Source organism: Strigops habroptila, chromosome 5 (assembly GCF_004027225.2).
Source record: "Strigops habroptila isolate Jane chromosome 5, bStrHab1.2.pri, whole genome shotgun sequence".
NCBI classification, from domain to species: Eukaryota; Metazoa; Chordata; class Aves; order Psittaciformes; family Psittacidae; genus Strigops; species Strigops habroptila.
Window position 1 is genome coordinate 52307020 of NC_044281.2, and position 21711 is coordinate 52328730.

At 43.4% G+C, this 21711-nt stretch overlaps 1 protein-coding gene and 1 long non-coding RNA gene across 2 annotated transcripts; one reads left to right on the plus strand and one right to left on the minus strand.

Moving 5' to 3' along the window:
• Positions 1 to 648: 648 nt before the first annotated feature.
• Positions 649 to 19435, minus strand: SCTR (secretin receptor). Its single transcript, XM_030488241.1, has 13 exons — positions 19367 to 19435; positions 15350 to 15476; positions 12486 to 12596; positions 8515 to 8618; positions 8128 to 8225; positions 7327 to 7459; positions 5841 to 5994; positions 5689 to 5749; positions 5073 to 5142; positions 2295 to 2386; positions 2062 to 2200; positions 1837 to 1878; positions 649 to 830 (listed from the first exon to the last, which is right to left on the minus strand). The coding sequence occupies exons 1-13, from the start codon at positions 19409 to 19411 to the stop codon at positions 654 to 656; spliced, it is 1353 nt and encodes a 450-aa protein (XP_030344101.1). The 5' UTR covers positions 19412 to 19435; the 3' UTR covers positions 649 to 653.
• Positions 1085 to 3792, plus strand: LOC115608826. Its single transcript, XR_003991665.1, has 2 exons — positions 1085 to 1574; positions 2038 to 3792. It is a non-coding gene; the product is annotated as an uncharacterized LOC115608826 (long non-coding RNA).
• Positions 19436 to 21711: the final 2276 nt, after the last annotated feature.

Consider the following 21711-nt stretch of genomic DNA (forward strand, 5'->3'; position numbering starts at 1 on the left):
TACAAAGATTCAAATTGGACCACTGTTATTTCTGAGGTATCCACTGTTAGAAGAGGCAAAGGAAGAAAACTGCCTGAACCTGCCACTGTCACTGGAGCAATGGATATACAATCAGAGAGCAAACAGGAGCTCAGCTGTGCTTTATGTTCTCAGTGTCCATCATCTGTCCCCACAAGAGAAAAATTTTGAACACTGGTAAATTTTAGGGATGAATTAATTTTATGTTTCAAGCCTGTGGGCTGTGTTAAAGGGTGGCATGTAACCTTCATAATATAGAATTGAATGTCCTCCCAGCTTCAACAGCAGAAAAAATACAGAACATCTAAAAGTCACCAGCCTGGCTTAGCCTGGAACATGGAGAGCCTCGTGGAAAATTAAAAGTCACATTTAAGGTAAAAGTAGCCGAGAAATACTGGGGTGGAAAGAAACACAATGACTGTGGCCAGAAGCCCAAGGAAGAGCATAATGTTTTGGCCTATTTTGCTTTGCAAAATAACTCGTGCTACACAGGATATAAATGAACAGATGTGCTTCAAGAACCATTGATCTACAGCCAAGTCCCACTTTCGGATACATACACAAGACTCTCAGCACAGTCCATGGGACTTAGCCATGTGTATCTGACCATGGAGTTATCCTCCAGGCATACAGTGTTAAAGCACTCTTGATCTTTGGAGTGTTGCTCTCCTGGACTCTGGTGGGCTCAACCTCACCATCTGCATCTCTTGAGTTAAGCCGCTTCCTCCATTACTTGCTGAGGTGCTGAGATGCCGACGCAAGTGTTTGCTTAAATGCCACTGCCTCCATTTTCTCTGAACTTCCAGCTGAACCTAGGTAGAAAGATCACAAAATACCTAGTTCAGCTAGTTTATCTTGGAGACCCACATTGTGGAGAGCAGTATAACAGGAAAAGGAGAGCGGGCTACCTTTGCCAAGGTTTGGATTTGTTTAACCCCCAGTTTAAGGGGTATGGATAGGGCCTGTTTCTTGTCACTTCTGGTGATACTGTTGTTGCAGCCACATTATTTTCTGTTAACCTGTTTTTCTGTTCACAAAGTCTAGCTGGCCTTAGTAAGTGTTTGGTTTAGATTTTTCCGAGATTTTTGTATTAATTATAAAATGGGTCATTTTGGCACTCTAAGGTAAAAAAAAAAAAGAGCAGATTTTCCTCAAACCAACTTTTTCTGAACCCTGCTAAAGGATCAGTCAGAGGATTTCAAACCCCTCCTCCCTTTCAAAGTGACTTTTCTTCCAACCTTAATCACTGTTTTGTTTTTATTTCCTTCCAGTAACCTCAGGCTGTCCCAGGTTTGGATAATGTTTCCCCCCACCTCTACCAGCAGCAGCACTTCAGAGTGCAAGTTCTAATCCAGAAGCCTGGGAGTTATCATACGACTAAAAGGAAATGGTTCCTCTTTGAAAAGCCTTACCTTACGAGAGTCCTAATAAACTTGGACTGGATACAGCTTTTGATAAATTCCCACCCAAGGATCAAACACAAAACCCAGTCGTGGGATGACAGCTGATAGCACAGTACGTCAGAATCAGTCGATTGTCAATGTGTCCGTGTGCAGGTTGGTGCTCCCACCCTCTGTTCCCAGACAGTAATAATGCTGTATCTGATCTATGAAAGAGCTGCAATAGTTGAGAAGTGAAGTTTGCATCTGGCATACAATTAGTTAAGCTTGCCAGGTCTAGGAGGTATTTAACGAGTGATGTTAGGTAGCTAGGAAGAAAACCCTTGGATAAAACACGTAATTCATTGGAGGACATATCGTACTGATTAATGAGGCATGCTTGAGCAATAAAAAAGAATGTTATATATACAAAACTCACCTCACCGTTAAGAAAACAATAAAGTACAGCCACAACAAAGCCCTAAAAGATAAAAGAACCATGGTCACAGAATTAGAACTGCAGTTTCAGCTTTTGAATAGGGATGAGGCATCTCAAGGGAAATCAGACAGCTTGATTTTGTCACTGGGACTCTGCTCTGTTGCAGACTTACATGTTATACCTCTTTTTCTTATTTTAAAGAAAGAAGAGCTTGTTGAATATTACCTGGAATGATCCAAGAGCCAATTCGAAAAACAGCTGAATTTCCATTGTGCCACTGCTTGCATCTTCAGGGAAGAAAGCAAAGATTATGTAGTGGACCCCAAAGAGAGGGATGAGGAGGAGTGTTGACTTTGCAAGTCTCCTAAGAACAAAGACAGAGGGGAAAGCTGGTGTAGAAGAAGCAAGAAGAGCTCAGGTGAGCTCATGTGCATGAAGTTGCGATGTAAAGGACATACTTGTATTGGTTGAAATCACTGCTCCGTCCTTCAGGTGAGCTGAGCTTCCTCATCAAGATTCTTAAAATGTTGACAAAAAGAATGAAATTAATCTGGGGAAAAAAGGAAAAAAGGATTAGAAAAAAACCCCTCCAAACCAAAGCAAAACCACAACAAAACAAATGCCCAGTAAACACTTATGTAACTGCCAAGTATCAGCAGAGCAATTGGGTGTTTAGGCTGAGCAGGCAAAATAGAGAGGCTATGGCTGGCCTGCTCATGTCCCTGTCCCCATCCCAGTCCCTGTCCCTGCCTCTCCAGGCTGCCCAGCCACCCCTGGGTTTGGGTGATGGCTGCTTTCCCTGGCAGTTTGTTGCAGCTTTAGTTATGGAGACGATCAGGGCTTATTATCTGGGCAAATAACCAAAGGGCAAGGAGACCAGGCACATCGGCAGGATACCTTCTGTCTGGGGTTCAGACAGCCTCTACACAGTCTAGCCCCACTTTGGATTCCAGCAAAGGGGCAGCACGGGAGCTACCACTTGCTAAGTGGGGCTGCAAATGCTGCTTGCTCTCTGCCAAAAGACACATCATGGTTTAAGTTGATGGAGGCAAAGTAGTTAAAAGTGGAGATAGGAGAGAGTAGACACTCAAGTTCTTCCTTTTGCATTTTCCCCCTCTCCAAGGACAGTTATCAGATAAAAATGCTGACCGGCTGCTCAGTTTGGGTGAAGATGAAGCAATAGCTGTTTCTGCTCTTTTGACCCTCAGGCAAAGAGCAGGAGCCGCAGGTGAGGCAGACCTGGCCTGAGTGTGCCTCTCTCCCATGGCCAGCCTGTAGCACCGGGGAGTGACTTTGGTTCTATCTGCCCTTTTCACCAGGGCTTCCAGCATCACACTGTGCTGCTCCTGCACCCCTTTTGTAACATCCTGCACTGTGGCAGGCCCGTAACCCTCCCATATGCCTGGAAACACCATAGCAGCAATGCATCCTCTTCGTGGTGGCTTGGACCTGCCTGTGGGTTTTGGAACAGGGCTCTGAGGTGGTGGGTTTCCCTAAAAGAAGTGGGTCTACTGGAGGTGGGACAGATTCAGGATGTCCCCGTGTTTCCTAAATTACTGGATGGAGAGGGACCAACTGTTCCTGCGTGGTCTGGGCAGCTGAGAGTGTCTGGAGAGGGCTGGGGAACATGAAGGAAAGATGAAATATTTCCTTCCTGAAATATTTCCTTCCTGAAATATTTTCCCCTGAAGAGGAAAGGAGGTTCAGGCCTGTGGATTCTGGCATTTTTATTCCACTAGGCCAGGCACGAGCAGTGTAGGCTGAGCAGGACTTTTTGCTGATGAAAAACTACTGAGGAAGGGGGGATGGCGGGATTCTTGCTGGGAGGGATTGCCCGTGGGCAGCACAGCAATGAATGTTAGCCTAGGAGCACAAAGGAGTTTATCGGTGTTGATTTTCTGGCCTTTGAACTGGTAAAGACTGTGTGCTGTGAGGAATAAAGAGATTAGATCTGAATTCTGAAGGACTGGCTGTTTGTTTGTCTGTGGCTATGGGCTTGAGAAATGCCTCTCTTAGGTAAAGAGACAGAGTCATGCAGGCAGCTCCTGCTAAGCTAGATGTGATCAGGATTTTGAGGAAACTTGGAAAGTGAAAGGGGGTGGTGGCCTTCAGAAGGTAAATGAAGATTGTGCTTTTTGCCTTGCAGGATGCCTGATCCTTGTTGGCATTTAACTATTGCTGAGTAGCTCCTGGAGCATCAGGGTTATAACATTAAGAAAAATAAACGCTGTGGCCTCATTAAGTTGATACTGAATCACTTGTGTGGCCTTCAGCTTGTTCTTGTGGGGTGAAGGGTTGCTCAGTGGTAAATAGGAGCAGAACTTTAAACCACCATCTCTGCTGCTTGGGTTTCCAAAACAGCATGCAAGTGTTTGTGTTCTGCAAACACAGTGTCTCCTCCTGGCAACACAAAAACCTTGACCAACTCTTGGGTTCTCACTTGGAGTGTCAGCAGGTTCCTTGAGAGTAACTAGCACTTTGCATCTTTCTGTACATGGGCTTTGGCTTCAGATAGATCACTGCAGAGTGGTCTGCCCCAAAGCATCTCCATTGGGCAGAACAAGTATCTCCAAGAAGCAGCTTCAGCCCCATGGTACCTAGGGCTTTGAGTACCAGCAAATGCTCAAACCACGGGTGCTGAGTATTATGTGTACCAAACTGTTCTTGACATCGCTACTGCCTTGTACTTTGCAGATTCACACCAAATTTGAATGCCCATGTCTTATTTCAGTGAGCAATACCATAATAGTGTAATTGCAGTCCACTAACATATGGTGCAGGCAGCCTGTGAGCTGTTTTCATTGTTGAAAACAAAAGTTAATGGTCATGTAAGGCAAGTTGGTTTTGGCTTTGCTGAGAGGGGCATTGACCAGGAGACACAAAGGCGATTGTACTGAAATGTACAGTCCATTTGTTTCTCCTCCAGAGCCTTTCTTGGAACAGTCCAAAACAAGCTTCCACAAGCCAGCCAAGTTCACATGAAATCAACAGGATGTGGAAACCTGATCTTCTTCAGGCTCTTGCTTCTTGGGAGGACATTCTAGCTTTCCTTGTGAACTCAGCTTCGGGGCATTAGTTACTGACTAAATCCTGCTGAGCAGAAGTTGCTTAAGGGCTATGTGTCACACCAGTTCAGGCACATGTCTAAATCAGTTCATTAACACATTTCTAAAGCATGTTGACTTCACAGTATTTGAAAATACACTTTGAATCTGCTTGTCCCAGAAAAGACTTACAAAAATAGACAAAACTACAGGGCCTCTAATGATCCACCATGTATTGGCATTAGTGTTGATGTCCCAACACCTGTAAAAATAGAAGAGAAGGTGCAGTCAGTTATCAAAACACTGGTGTCTTTTCAAAGAGGTTTAGTCTCATTTGCACTTCAGATAGGCCCCTATTCCCTTCTACAAAATCAATTTCCTGTTCTCACTTAGAGGTACGTTTCTGATGAAAAACTCTCCACCTGCACTGGACAAAAGTACACCCTGCCCTTAGAGTACAACCGCTGTTAAAAGCTTTGGTAGGGAGAAGAGAAAGGAACAAAGTTTCACTTATCAGAAAGTCAAATACAGATGCTGAAAATATTGTGGGCTGAATTTGTACTTGAAGGCTGCCTCCCTTGGATTTCCCCTTGGAAATGCTTGTATCAAATCCTAGGCTCTTTCTCAGGTTGCTCAGCTGGACCTCTACTCCCACCCACACTGGGATCCAGGGCCACACCACAGCAGCGTGGTGGTTGGTTTGCTTGGCTGCCAGTGGCTAGAAATGAGCACGACCCTGTGGAGCAGCCTGTGCAGGGGCTGCATGCTCTCCTCAGTGTGCCACCTTCCCCACATCCACACAACTTACCCAATATTTTCATGGAGTTGCCTAGCAGTTGCCCATGCAGCCACAAATACAGTTGGGGCACCTGCAATTGGAAAAGCTAGTTACTGCTCCACAAGTCCATCCCAAAGGCAAACCAAACCCACAGTTATTCTTACTGAAAGGAAAACCAGTACCCCATCCGAGGGCGATGAACCACCAGAGGAACTTCCTTTCCGAGAAGAAAGAAATAACCAGGAGGGTGTGGAGGTACAGTCCCTCCACGAGGAGCCAGCTGTAGTTAGACATGATGCAATACTGAAAGAAGACCATGGTGAGCTTACACCCAGCCTGAGGAAAGAGAGGATAATTAGCTTCTGGTTGGGTTTGTGTCTACCTTCTAACAGAGAGAGAGTTGTAAATAAATCTTGGCTAATAGAGATTTTATAGCTGTTAGGGGTCTGAATGGGTGGCCTTGAGACAGGTGATCATATGATGAGAAAGCAAGGATGGCACTCATGAGATTTTATAGCTGTTAGGGGTGTGAATGGGTGGCCTTAAGACAGGTGATCACATGATGAGAAAGCAAGGATGGCACTCATAAAAGCATTAATCAACTGCCTCACTAGCAAGATCTGAAAGTGTCATGGGCATGGGTTTGGATTACTGTCTCACTTAAAGGAGTTTCACTATTACTACCTTATTAGTATCAGTAGCACTAATATCGCCTTAGAGAAGCACATGAATGCATTTGTCAGTATTTTTTTCCTAAGAAAAAGGGTCAATAAAGATAAGTTCAAATTTGCTCAAAATGTTCTTTTTCAGCAACAGAAATGCAGCAAAACTGTGAGGAGTGTGGGTAAAACAAAAAAAGGCCTTTTTGTGATGTGGGGTTTTTGCTTCTTTGTTTGTTTCCCCCTGAATTCTTATATTTTGGTTTAAAGTATTGAACAGCATTTCCAGTGCTCACCCCCACTCCCAGTTCTCAAGACATTTTGATGCCAATCAAAAGAAAAAGACAAAAAACAATTCAAAATTTGGGAGGTTCCTTTTCTTCTCCAGGCTTTCTCAAGGTATGGGTGCAAACCCACATCTTACTATCAGGTCTCACACTGCAGTATAAGTCAGCAATACTTAATGTGTTCTTATACTTTTCCTGTCAGCCCCATCCACCAGGATCCAAAATCCGTGTAAGAATCTCCACCCTGGTTGTGTAACCTGTGTTCACAGTCTGAGACACCCATGTTTAGGCGTTTCTGAGTCAATGTGCTGAACTCCTGGTGTCTTCTGCAGCCATCTAGTCAACACAATCGAGCTGATGAATGCAGGTACATACTTCAGACTGACCTGGATACCTTCTGCTCCAATACTTGTAAGGGCATCTATAGCCTATAGGAGGAACCACACCTGGGTTTTTGTGCATATGCTCCAGCCTGGGCTGCTTTTGCATCCTCATGCCTCTGTCACCCATGCAGAATACTCTTAAACAGGGAAACTTCAGCCAGGAACAACCAAGGTGTGTGATCAATTGACAGAGAAGGGCCAAGGCATACCTCTCTTCTTCTGTAACCCCATATGTTGAATAGAAAACTGGGACGGAGATTTCCTTCCCTGCACCCTAACTACTGATAGGATCCTGCCAGGAAACTGAGGCATGGAGCGCGCTAGAAGGCAGAGGGTTACCATGTATGCTCCGCAGTAATTTATGTCTTCAGAGGAAAACAAAACGGCATCCTTGATGAAGTTGGATGAGGCTCGCAAAATGAATGATATGAAGAGATGCATGTGGATATAGTTCCTCGTACAGCGAAGTCTTCTGTTGCAAAAAAGAGAGAGAGGTCCTGTGAAGTTACATTCCTAGCTAACATGAGTAGCTTGTGGCTGTAAACAGCAGGTTTCAACCCTTATTAATGCTAAACTGACAAACTAAGAAAACTGTTTTTCTGTCTGTGGAAGGAAGACTAATGCATTTCCCAAAAGGGGTATCCTGGAGAAGACCTTAAAAAGCTAAGGTCACATCTGCTCCACTCAGATACTTAAACAAGCTGAACATTGCCAGAAAAATTATGGTTTCATGCCATTTGCTTGTTCTAGCCTCCCTTCTTTCTGGAGTAACATGAACCAAAGCTGTTTATCCGCACCTGAGTGGATTTATTTGGTTTGCTTCCGCAGTGCACTTGTGCGTGCAATGTTTTCTGTATTAAATCTCCACATAATCTGGGTCCAGAGGCCGTACAGCCAGAAGACAAGTTTGCAAAGTATCTGGGGTTCCTTCTGCCCTTCTGACACTTAGTGTAAGGGAAATTTTTTTCACTGAATAAGTAGCAAAGTACAAATTCCAGGTTATAAGGATGCGTGAAGATAACGGATTGCTGCTGTAAACTTCAATTTTTTACTTGCCCTGAAAGCCAACAGAAGGATCTTGTGTCAGCTGAGATGACCAGAAGTCCTGGCCAAGTGCGAATCAGAGATGCTTCTCCTCACCTAAAAGAGATCAGGACCGCTAAGGCTATCATCAGTGTCACGAGAGAGGTGCAGTATCCAACGGTGTACATGGTCTTCAGAGTCATGAAATAGGAGCGCTGCAGAGGAACATACATTCACATCTTTACCTTTGGCTGTCTGATAGAAATCAGCTCATACCAAGAGAAACGTGTCTGCTCCTATTTAACAAAAAAATTTTCTTGTAAAATCAGCTTTTTACCCTGAGCAACCCATTCTGATTATTTGGAGGAAGCATTTATGCTGAAAAACACTTGTAAGAACAACCCCACCTGAATTAAATCACAACATCATTCAGTCTCTCCATAACATATTCCTCCCCCAGGGCCCCAGAGCTGCAAATCTGTGGGCATAGGCATTCATACTCACTCTTGCCTCATTTGTTGTGTCATTGACATTGTAGCCACAAGCGATATCAGGTCTTGGATATGGGTCAGACCAACCTTCACTTGTACAGTTTCGGTAGACAAAACCTGTGCGGTAACAACAAAAAGAAGACAAAACCACGTGTGATCATTTCAAATTGTATCTTTGTTCTCCTCAGGGGTCAGTCACCAACCAAAAGGGTTGCTTGAAGAGTAAAGAGAACATTTCCCCCCCAGGCAATACACTCTGCATAGCTGGAGTTGAAATGCAGCTGAGCTAATTATGTTGATACTTGCCTAGTGTACTTGTATAGGTCATGATATTGTTTGCCCACTCAGGGATGACTGCAATGGATGTGTTTTTATTAATTGCAACATAAATAATACTGTTCAGTACATCTGGTGTTTCTTTGACAGTATTCCAAGATCAGCAAACACATGACTTGTTCAATCACAGATTCATACTCTGTGCAAAACTGGTACTTTCCTGAATGCTCCCGCCTCCTCAGTGTGGTTAGTTATGGTCCAAAGAGAACACAAAACTTTAGATGGTCACAGATTTTTGGTGAGATTTCAATGAAAAAATGCAAGCCTTGTCCCCACAGCTAGGTCTTGGAAGTATCTTACACTGCTGATTTCCTTGCTTACTCGTAAATTAAAGGCTAGGATGGGATTCCCCTCACTTCAGTTAGACTTCTGGAAACTGAATGCTTGAGTCCACCCGTGTCCCTCGTGGCTGTCTTTCTAGTCAGTGGAGAAAAAGAGGCATTTGTGGAATTCACCTCATTTTCAGACAAACATCTGCAGAGGGCAGTTTGTCTGACCCACTTCTGCTGGGATGTGGGCTCCTAAAGCTGAGTGAGATGGATCCCCAGCAAGTTGCACATGGTTGAATAGGACAGGTTTGAACATGTCCATATTCATGTTTGGGACTAAAGTGGAAGTGGGAAGTCCTGCCCTATATAACTTACAATCGCATTGGAGGCAAATGACCCTAACAGGCATGTAGGCTATGTGCTGAAGAGAAGAGAAACTTTTACAAAGAGGTAAAACCACTACCTGCTATGCTACTCACATTAGTCTGTCAGGTAGGAGCCACACTTCAGAAACATGGAGTGAAATCCTGGCTTTGCTGCAGCAATGTTAATACTAGCAAGGACTTAGAGAGGACCTGAAATCAGCAGCCCTTCTTAGCAGAAACCTTGCCAGAAGGCATCATAAAAGTCTACTTTTTATCCCACACATTTAGCTCTGGAGACTCTAAGGGCATCCAATACCTGCAAAACATCCACGCAGTGTTGAGGGAATGGAGGTAAATGCGTGTGCAGCAGTGTTTGGCACTGGTTTATGCTCTTTGAAGCCCTGCTGAGACTGTCAGGGCAGAGTCAGGGTTCCTGCTACCTCTGGGCTAATCCTGGTGACCTGACAGCATGTCTGCACTTGATTTGAACTCACCTCTGTAAAACTGCAAGGCACAGCAAACATGCTGAGACTTCCAAGTGGAAAGAGCTCTGAGTGTGTCCGTATCAGACCATTATTCTGATACTTTTATGAACATTTTGTTCCAGCTTAGCATCTTTAAAAGGGCCAGACTTGCATTTTAAGCCAGGTTTTCTATGTCCTGATGCAGTGTAGCAACAACAGGAGAGGAAAAGCTCTCCCAAACAGTTCTCCCCAACCTGTCTTGGCACTCAGCAAGGGAGTCGTATGGTGGCAAATTCTCTGCTTCAGCTTCAATTATTAAGACGCACATGCTTACAGCAAAGTGTTGTGCTTGTAAACATGTCCATAACTGGGTTTTGCCTGAGGATGTCAAAGTAGATCAGATGGAAGACGTGAAGTTCTGTGTTGGTGTGTGCATGCAATTGCTTTATATGCAAAGCACGGGAAATTATGAGCAAAATTTTAACAATGGTCCATGCTTATGGGTGGCACACACGCTGGGGAAGCTGTAGCATGCCCCACTCAGAGTGGACAGTGCTTGGTGTTTACTGGTGACTTGGAGCTTAAAGAGTTGCCTAGGCAAGGGGGAACACTGGCTAAAGGTATGGCTGTGGAACTGGGCCATCTGATGTGGCCTTCTCCTCTGACTCTGAATCCCCACAGTCATCACACCTTTCCTCATTTCTTGCCTGAGACATAATGTGCAGGTCTGGATGTGAATTTCAGTTATGTTACTGTTAGGTTACAGATTATTTTGTTTCTTTGGTCTGTTAAGTGGGAAGGGGCCAGACAGTCAGGTCTGCAAACGCAAGTCTAGATGCCAGCACAAAGCTAGACAGCACAGAGACCAGGGTTTGGTCAGAACTCAGAGCTATCTGTGTCCCTTAACATATGGGTCTTTGGCATTTGTGGCTGCCCATCTGCTTTGTCGGTGGTGAGGAGAGAAAACTTTTGCCTTTTTTCCAAGCAAACAGATCTTTGTTTTTCTTTTGCAAAATTGCTTCAAACAGGGCAAAGACTGTAACAGTAATTAAACACAGGAGTCACAAGCCAACCGCAGTATAAAATCAGAGGAGAATATGGCTATGAGAATGAGAATAAACTATTGCTGACTTTCACCCAAAATGCCAGATGCAGAGGCTGAAATAAGATGCAAATTCCAATGGACCATGCCTTGGTTTTCTGTTTTGAACGCTGTCACTCTGATTATTACTTATCAGAAGCGGTTGAGCTCCCAGCCTCTCGATAAAGAGGGCAACTAAAGTTTAAAGCTGTTAGAATATCTCCAGGATAACGCAATGCACAGTTGACATGTAGTTACGACCTTTGGATGTACAAATTCCTGTTTTCTTCCCCGGTAAGAAGGCCAGAGACAGGGAGCAGTTCCCTCTAGTGGCCATACCAGCAGGGTTTTCATTTAATGCATTTAAGGGTTAGTATCACTACTTAAAGATTTGTGAGCACATGCCAGACGGATGATTTCTTCAGCAGTGATCTGTGTCTTTGTGTAGTTTGTCCTCTGTCTTTAAACCAGATTACAGGATTCGATGAGCAGCTACTGTTTGTGTGTACAGAAAGTAGCACAGTATTTATTTTAATCTCAATGTCTCTTGTCTGATCTTATTTAAAGAGCACTAAGTGCTTCTCCTCTGTCTTCTCTGTTTTTTATTAGACAATCTAATACTTTGCCTCCCATTCCTCCCTCCATAAAGTGAATGTCTGCTTTTCCGTAAGTACTAGACCTCATTGATCTGTGTCCTATAACTGAAGAATGCAAAACCCTATTTCAATTTGAATCATTAACTCGCTAAAGAAAAATGTAAGCACATTTCTTGGGCATTTCTGAAAAGTAGAAATGAACAGAAAGCAGACAGAAACTCCTACTTAATGGCTCATGATTACTGTAGCATACTGGGAATAAATTTCACTTCACTTCTGGTTTAGAAATCCTAGAAAAAGGACAAAAAGTGTTGCTTGAGCTTATCTCATTTTGAGTAAGTTGTTTGGTAAGCCACAACATCTGAGTTTCCATGAATTTGTGCCACTTGTGTGGAACCTGTCACAGCCAAGGGGTTAACCCTCCGGTGCAGATTTCCTTCTGATGGAGGCAAAAAAGGGATCTTTTATCCCAACCTGGCTAGCTGTTTTGCCAAAACTTGTATAAACTTAATGCTGTGTGAAGTTTTGGCGATGTCAAGCTCAGCTGAGATCAGCCACTGGCTCTAGGAGTTATTAGAAGGGGAAAGACAGACAGAAATACATAAACGCAGAGGCTGAGTGGTGAAAAATTTTTCCCTTAAGAAATCATGCTAAAAACTGCTTTTCAGGACAACATTTACTTCTTGCGCTTTTTTCCACCTGGCTTTCCCACATTTGGTTTAGTGTTGGGAATAGAGCTGCTAAGTGAACACTGGTCTTTAAGAGACGCAGGGACACAATTTCACTTCAAGTTCAGAACTGACAGTGGCATCTTTGTAAATAACATATTTAATAAAGAACACCTGGGCAATAAAAGCATATCTTTAGTGTTACCTTTTTTCCCAGTCAGCATCTGGAAGAATTCAGGGCACTGAGCACTGACAATCTGTCCCACGGTGGATGAAGGCCAGCAGCTCATGTTATCCCACATTCCAGCACATCTGCCTAGGAGGGCAACAGCAAAATACCATGCAGCATCTTCCAGTGATGAAACACCATGGAACTTCTCCCAACAATAAAACATGATGAAACATCTCCAACCAACAAAGCACCATGCGGCATCTCCCAGGGACCAAGGCAGCTACAGGAACAAAGATGCTTGGTACTCTGAACAGCAAGCTGGATGAGACAGAGCAAGACCTGCAGAAACCTGTCGAGACCTGGATAGGGCAGAACAGGTCCTACTTGCTTCAAATCACCCTCAGCAAGCTGCAGGCCTGTCCCATTCTGGTCTTTGACACCACTGATATATACTAGCCAGACAAAGAGCAACTTGGGGCATTGTGATCTTTTTATCAGGCCCTTGACTATCCATCTGTCTTCTAGTAACTATTGAGTGGTCCTGGAAAGATGAAGGAAACCAGAATTTTGAATGAACTTTTTAGCTCGTTTTTCAGTCTTTCTAAATCTTCCACATCCTAATGTTTTCTTTACATAATCCTTCCGTAAACAGAAAAAGATACAACTTGACTAGGAGTTTAAACAGCTTCAGAATGATACTGGGGAAAGGGCAGAGAGGAACAGTATCGATGTCATCCTTCTATCATCACCATCAATACCCCCCTGCTTGTTCATCTCTTTCATTATGCCAAGACTGTGCTGGAATGAGTAACGCCAACAGTCTGGGCTTGGCTGCGGGTCTCAATTGCTTTTTCTACTGCAGGAGAGCAAAGCTTTGCCAAACTCTGTCAGTCCCTGGGACTGTAAAAGGAAGGAATTCACATTTACAGGCCAGGGCAAAACACTGATATGCACCAATATTCCGGCAAAATATTCCCATACCATTTTTCTTTCCAAGGCCAGACCTCTGATATAGTGACACAGCTGCTGGAGGACCCATCTCAGAGCAGCCACTGAACCTAGAGTCCTCCTGGACTCTGCAGGCACAAGCCTGTGGCTCCGTTGCCCCCCCTGCACCTCCTGCCAGCTGAGGCCTCTAGCAGCTGCAGGGACTGGCTGACACTGCCCAGACTCACCCCATTTCCTGAAGCCAAGGCTGGGCTTGTTGTGGTCCCCCTCCTACAGTCAAGGTGTGAAGGAGGCTTTGTGCGCCCTTGGCTTGGCTGTGTTGCCTTTTAGCAGGACTGGTGGAGATGCATCAGGCAGCTGGTGGTCAATGGAGCACAGCATGATGGTGATCTCAACTTTGACATCTTGCTTAAGTGCTACAAGCTGGCATAGGTGAATTTTGGCCTGCGATGCAGAGTGTTAATAGAGAAGACCTACAGTTGATGCCCTTTGTGCTACAAACAGCAATCCTGGTCTTTCTTCTTTTGTTCTTCTCCAGACAGAGTCTGAAACCATTCAGACTAGGCCCCTGTTGCCTCTGCTCACTGTCATTGGTTTTAGCAAAGCCTTCTTTGTGAGGTTTGTGACATGACAGGGAAAAGAGAGGCCACTGACGCATACAAGGACCACCCTACGCCTGGCAGGTCCTGTTGTGTGCCGAATGCCCTGCACACTCACTGAAAGGAGAGAGGAGAAAGTGCTGAATGCTGTCTTCAAACGCTTCATGCTTTTCAAGGCCAGCCTGCGTTATCCTGACAAAAATATTTACATTTCTAGAAATGAATTGATATACTCCAGCACAACAGTCCTAGTGCCTGAAAATACAGAGCTTTCACAGCCAGAGCACCTCAGCTCTGGTGACCTCCCTGCACCAATGTTTATGGAACTTTCACATCAAAGCAACAGTTTAACAGCAAATGAAACACTGCATTGGGTGATATTTATACCTAGCCATGCAGCATTGTTTGGGTTATAAAATATTCATGCCAATGTCACTGGCATAAAGTCCCCAAATCAGACTCAGTGCACAGAAATACCTGGAAAAATTACAATGTTGGGATGGCCTCCTCCCAGAAGGAGGTGTTTTCAGATGCATTATTCCCCAACATTACTGCATAATTCACCAAGGTAACAAATCCTCCTTGTGTAAAGACCAGCAAAAGGAAATTCCTGGGCTCTTTCTTTGGGAACCATTACTTGGGGAAAGATGTACATCTTACCCTGGTTTATTCTTCTGGGGTTTCACTGCCAGGAGGTGTGTTTGCTGAGTTACAGAGACAGAGAGGAGCATAGTCATTCTGGCCACTTTCAGCTTAAAGCCTTCTGCCATGTGGGTATTCCTGAGCTCATGGCAGTATGCCTTGTTTAATCTGCCTTGTAATGTTAAAAGAGCAATTTTGACAGCCACTGGAAATGCTTTCTCAGAGGTTTAACAAATTTTACAGTTTTAACTTCTCTTTCTCTAGATTTAGGGAGGGCGGGCACAGAGGATAGAATTATTTGACTGAAATAAAACAAGACCATCTGTAAAACAGTACTGCCTGCTAACTTACGCTAGTGCTGTTCCACACCTGCACGGTACTGTGAAGTTTAACATGTTTGCATCCTTGTCCAAGATGAGAAGAATTCAAAATCCTCTGCAACATGCAAGATTTTGTTGCTGAGGTGCTCCCTAGTTGTGAGGACTGCAGCTGAGGACTGAGTTAAGTCCTACACCTATGGCTGTCACAGTAAGGTCAAAATCCCACTCTTGGAGCCTTATAGTAGATCTTACCCACTTTTCTGCTCCTAAAGGAGAGATGCACACAAGGTGCATGCCTCCTATAGGAAGGAATGTCAGGTTACCTGATTTTGAGGCCAGCTAGCTCATGTGAGAGCACTTTTTACTATGCACATGAGTAAGCCTTTACCTGAGCTGAGGAGCAGGTCATTTTCTGTCGTTCTGTTCTTTGCCTCCAGGGAGAGAGTCTCAGCACAGTTTTCTTCCTCCCTTTTCAGGACACTCAGGAGGTCACAGACAGGTGGGACAGCTCTGATCTGCAAATTTTAAAAGCATTGGAATCACTTTATCTCTTAAAACTTACATTCCCTCAAAAAAACTTACATACCCCCTGTTCTTATGCTCACACTCTCCATGCAACCCTATCAACTGATTGTGGGCAATATTTTTTTGAAATACAGTCAATTTTCCTAATTAAGTCTGCTTTTTTTATAGTAGCAGCAGGCAAGCACAGACTGAGTTTCTGCCTTGTCCCTTTTGCTGACACTATTGTTATTGAGAAAGATATGTTATTCTGCTAAATTAAGAACATGAGCAGGATGCTCTTCCAAAAGACTGGAGAGACATCCAAAGCACTGCTGGACTCTCCTAGAGCAACAAAGAATTAATTACTTGCCCCTGGCAGCATTAAACAGTAGACCTGGCGGGTCATTTTCCTAGGCACAAGTGGTCCAAATATGTCCACTGGTTGCAGACCACCAAAGCCTGTTTCACTGCTACTGATCAGGAAGCTGCAGGAGCCAACCTGAAAACAGAATGTCACCCAGATTTTTGTGAAAACCTAGATGGTAATTTCTCATAAGGTATTTTTTACACCTTCCCATCTTGCCTCATCCTCCTTTCTCACATAGTAGTGTGGGAAATGTTAGTCTTAACTTAATCCTGAAGTAGCAATTAAATGTGCAGTTTATGCTATATGTGGCTGGACCAAACTGAATGTAAAAACCAGCTACCAACTGTTAAAATGCCATATACTAAAAAATCATTGCAGAATGATTTGCAGGACAAGATCTCTGTTGTTATGTCTTGCAGTAAAAAAGTACTTTTACCATTCCTATTGTCTTACTAGTTTCTGTTATTTTTGACAATAAAAATACTGAATATAAGCAGTTATAACAAGTTAGATAGTTCCTCCCTCATGAACAAACCCAAAAATCTTTATAAATTCCCACTATGGAACTTCTATGTACACACACATATATATGCACATGTGTATATGCACACATGCTTAAAAGATTAAAAACAAGCCACCAGGATGTATTATTTGAAAAGTGTCAATTAGAATTTTTTAATGTACTTTGTGTGGGAAAAGTCAATCCAGCAGCATCATATTACTACTCAACACACTCAATCTTGTAGCATCTCTGATCACTTTCAGATTAGATTTAAAAGACAGAATGATCACTGAAAACCTTGTAATGAGAACTATTGCTTTTCTACAATTGAATTTTTGCCCAGCAGACATTTTGGCTGGAATTATTCTGGGTATTGTATTCCTGAACAAAGTTTGATCTTTTCGGCAGTGTATCATGCATCATCTCATCGGTTTGTTGTATTTAACTTGATCATCTTTCTTCCTTGTCTTTGTGTGTCATGAAATAAGTAAATTAAAAAACATTTAGTTTTGCATAATGTAATGAATTTTCTGGAATCACACATGTAAAGAATTCAGAAGAAACAAACTATCTTCCAATATCAGGATTTAATGTATTTTTAATTCGTGTATTATTTGAAAAAGATGATAGATTTTAAAAATCCATTTAATCTTAGAAAAAATAGAAATATATGACTGGAGTAACATGACTAAAGAAATGTAATTGCATTTAGTAGTTCCAGTTGTTAGCTGAAGGCTGAATTTGATAATTTCTAAAAATGGACAGGTTTTTTAAATGTGCACTATCATCACTCTCTATTTTTATGTATTTGATTACCAATAGTAAAGAAATCTAGTACATTTTCAGAGTTCATAAGTAGGAATGTGCCAGTTAAGAACTACAAGATACTTCTGCAGTAGTATCTCTGTCCAAAAGTTGCCTTGAAAATTCATTAAAAAACAGTATTAGTGCTGAGCATTTGAAGTGGCCAACAGAACCAGCCTGGTTTGTATACAGGTCATTCAAGATGATACTAACGTATGTAAAAATAAATGCTAGCAATAACATTAGTAACACTTTCAGAAACAGGAAAATTCTTCATCTTAAGTAAGCCTATACATCTTGCGGGCACCATTTTCTTTTAAGGAATATAGGTCCTAAGAAAGCTTTCATTCTAGAAAGTTTTAAAGCCTATGTTATTTCTCGACAACTAGAATGAGGCTACAGGCTTTTAGCACATTCATCTGGGAAGACCACACTGATGATCTGATACAGCATTATTTTCTTACATAAAATGTTTTACTCAAGCAGGAATATGGTGTAGTGAATGCCTTACAATTACTGGTTTATCCTGCCAAGTGCTGGCCATGCTATTCTGATCAGATAGATAACACTGTTTGGTAACACACGTGTGGGTAGCAGGATTTTAAACCCAGAGAAAGCAGCGCGCTCCCCGGTGCTTGTTTAAAGACCTTGTTTTCCACAAGCGTGGTCCCTCAGTTGGTCTTTGCCAATGCTAGCATCTAATGGGACAGGCTGGGTATGAATGGGGCCATTGCAGGTCCAGCATGGCTGTTTGCCAAGCGATGCAAAAGCCCACTTCCCATGCCAAGGCCAGATAACCCTCTTCTGCTACTGACGATACTCAGTGTTGCTCCTGGGAGCAAACAGCCTGCCCCTGAACCTTGAAATCTAGGAGGTAAATGGACTCCTCTACATGCAGCTTCTTGGTCTTTTCCTAAACAGTTCACTGAAACAGCTCCCAGCTCACAGGCTGCCAGATTTTGATGAGGGGGTAAGACATCCTCCTGTTTTGTTTAAACAAACAAAATCTTAAATCTGGTATCTTACATATAAGATACCAGAACCACTTCAAACAGAAATAGCTGTGATAACTAAACGTCTAGATAACTAGAATGGGCAGAAAGCTGCCGTTTGTGATATTGATAGCAACAGTCATCTACAGCTTTTAACCTGTGAAATGAATGAACTGATTGATATAAATAATATTTACAGCCACAGAATTCACAGCTATTTAATTTGAATGTAAGTGGGTTTAGTTTAATGAAAGGATGTAAAGGAGAATAAAAATGCCTGGCAAAATCAAAATACATATTTTTTAAGGACTAGAAAAAGAAAAAGTGGAAGGAGATGCTTTCAGTGGCACCCTGAACAATCGTATCTCTTTACAGAGTCCTTTAGGTAGTACCTAACTATAAGAAAGCAAAATGACAAGAAAACCATCATAGTCACTACTTTTATTGTGGAAGACAATCAAAAAGCAAAAATGTTTGCAGACTGCATTTACTCTGTAATTAAAATGTCTAGACAAAGCTCAGGTTTTCTGAGAGTGTGAACCAAATCCCTTGCTGGGACAAACACATTGATTTTTACAATAGCTGTAATGAAACAGTAATTTTTTACATTTGATGAAAGTTTGATCTTTTCCCAACTTCTCACACCCAAGCTGGATGTATTTCAGTCTTGGTTTTGTATGCTTTCAAAATCTGAGTAAGCTGAGCAGCTCCTGGAGATCACACCCCAGGTTCTGCTGTCCTTGCAGACTGGTCTGAGCACCTGGAGCTCAGCAGTGACAATTTGCCAGTAAATGTTCCAGTAAAAGGATAACCCAGTAAAGGAAACCAAACTTTGTGGGTCAAACACTACTTTGCATTCCTTCATTCTGAGTCAACGTAGGTGTTGGTAGTGGTGGGCATTCTACTTTAGGGGATTGCTTGCTCGTGTAAATCAGCAAAGTTTCTCTAAATAGCATAAAATCTTTTCTTCATCACAGAACCTGCTATGGTTACCAAAACACATTAGTAATGCTACTGTTTTAAACAGGTTGGGAAACTGAGACTTCCAGCATCCAGCCATCCGGTCTCTGTCAATTTGTGCAGGAAGCAGCAGAAGCAAGAATAAAATGAAAAATATCCCAGGTTCTACACAGATCTTTTTAAACAAAGGCAACATGACTTCATGGAATAGAGGTGCACTTACTCGAATGACATGTGATTCCATGAAATTCAGAATAAATAGCTCTGAGCACTTACCAGGACAGCTGAAATCCAGAAGATGATCACCCAGATGGTCCACATAGTCAATCACAGTCTGTTTCCTTCATCCCTCGTGCATCAGAGGACACTGGGCTGTCTGTATGCTCTGCAGCGTGGCTCCTAGCTTCTTTCACTTCATCCCTTTCCCTCCTTCCTTTTTTTTCTGTCCTGGCTTTGACCATCCTTAGCCAATGTTTTTCTCCAGCTGCTGAGCCCTAGAGAGCAACAGCACTGACAGCCCCCTCCCCGTCCACCCCCCCAAACTCTCCTCCTCCTTTGCAGAAGCCTCCTGTCCCAAGAATAACAGCACTTCTGTTGAGCATGTCCCTTTTATCGCCTTCCTCCATTCCTGGCTATTATTCACTGTTATCGATGGGTGTTGCTGGGGAATGATCATTCCTCACGCTCCCATGATAAGGGACCAAGCAGGGGACCAAGCTCCCATGTAAGCTGTCAGCCCCACAATGGCAGAGGTAATCAATCAAGAGGAAATACAGCCCTGGAATAAGTGCCCTGCTGAGAAACAGAGTTGGAGGAGTATAATTCAGGCTGTCTGCACTGCCTCTGCTCTTGACAGCGCTGCACATGCCTCCCACAGTGAGCACACATTCCTGAAAGCCAGAAATGAGCAGGCTGGCAGAGCCCGCTGCAGGTGAGCTTGCTACCTGCAACTCTCACCAAGCCCAGGCGAACACAGATGCGGGAGCTGAAGATTACCTTGAGTGTGGGGTAGGCACCAGAGAAAGGGCAAATGGAGGGTCTGCTTTTCCCACCCATTCCAAAGAGGACTATAACTGCTCCCTGGGCTTCACCCTCTCATACAACATCTAGAGAAACAGCCAGTCTGCATTTTGCCCTGATGCTATAGGTTGCAAGATGTCATCGCATTTGGATTCCTGTGTTACCTCATTGGTGGAAGGTAGATTTCAGCTGTCCTGGGTTCCCCAGAGGCAGTTCCTCAGCAGTTCCCTTCCCTGACAGCACAGACACTTTGTTTTTCCAGATTTTGCTTCTGTGGCAAAACTATTGTTAAGGGGCTGCGTGCTTACCCTGGTTGTGGGCTCCCAGTTGCCGTAGCAGGCACTCCAAACCCTTGCTTGTTAGGTTCATTATTGTGGCACAGTAATGAATATGGCTTCAATAAAAAGCCAAAGTTTGCACCATGCACTAGTACTCTTCCTCAGAGCACTGCTGTTCTTAGCTTGCCTTGAAACATCTTCTAGCATCTATTCCAATTTACCAGTGCCCATCATCCCAGACCGATTGGATATGATGTGAGGCTGTCCAGAATGCAGGTGTGCTCCAGATCTACCAGTAAAGTCAATGACTATGGCCACAAAACATATAGCTTGTTACCTGTGCACTGAAAATCCAGCCATAGGACTAAGGAAGTCATCTGCTGAGCAGCACAGTGAAGGAATCTGGGTTTCCTTTTCCACATCCACTCTGACCACAGTAACTTCAGCTCATCTCTGCACATGCTCCTTAGGACCATTGAAGTGCAATGCTCCCTGTTTCCTCACACACCACCCTCACCTCTCTCCTGTCATGGTTTAACCAGGACATCCCCACATCCCCAGAGCAGGAGTAATTGGCAGCATTTTTTCTAACTCCACACTATATCTGTCCTGATTTGCCCTTTTGCATGTGCTAGCTGCCCAGCCGCCATGCTCACACACATCATTTCCCTTGAAAAGGGCAAATTTTTCAGTCTTCGCTGTCCACACTAAACTTGTAGTGACTTTCATTTCTTGAAGAGCTCTGTTTTCCCACAAAGTTTGGTTGAAATTGGTCGAAGGGTTAAAAAAATTGCTAAAACGGGGACTGAGAGGCAGCCAGACAATGCCATTACAGTAGTCTGAAGAAACCACATTGGCAATGCTGCATCATCTCAGTGGGGTGCCAAGTCATTCTCTCTTCCTTTTGCTGAAGGAATATTTTGTTATTCCATTCATACTGTAACAGCTTCCCCTGAAAGCCACTGCTCCTCCTCATGTTTCTGTGTGTAATCGAGGGAGCTTTGCTCCCGAACATACTTCAGAATGTGGGGTGTTTTCTGAAATAGGCAATGGTTGGACAGGAGTTTTAGAGATGATGTTAGATTTAAGCACCAATGATGTGAATGAAGAGCCAATATTTTGTGACCCATTATATTCATGTGCAGGCTGAGTATTTGAAAGAAGCTGGATGCAAAATTAAACCTGGAAAATTCTCACCTGTGCAAACCATTGCTTGACTAACAGCACAGCAAAAGTCAGCACAGCAGGACAGACGCCGCGGGTTGCGAAACCTAAGAGCAGCAGTAGACTCCAGAGAATTATTACCAACAATTCAGGTATACT

Excerpts from the sequence above, each read along its gene's own strand:
- SCTR (XM_030488241.1), bottom strand. The coding sequence starts at position 19,411 with ATGTGGACCATCTGGGTGATCATCTTCTGGATTTCAGCTGTCCTG. Across the intron at positions 15,477-19,366 it reads TCTGGATTTCAGCTGTCCTG|ATCAGAGCTGTCCCACCTGT; the intron begins GTAAGTGCTCAG and ends TAAAATTTGCAG. Across the intron at positions 2,201-2,294 it reads AGTGATTTCAACCAATACAA|GAGACTTGCAAAGTCAACAC; the intron begins GTATGTCCTTTA and ends CTTTGTTCTTAG.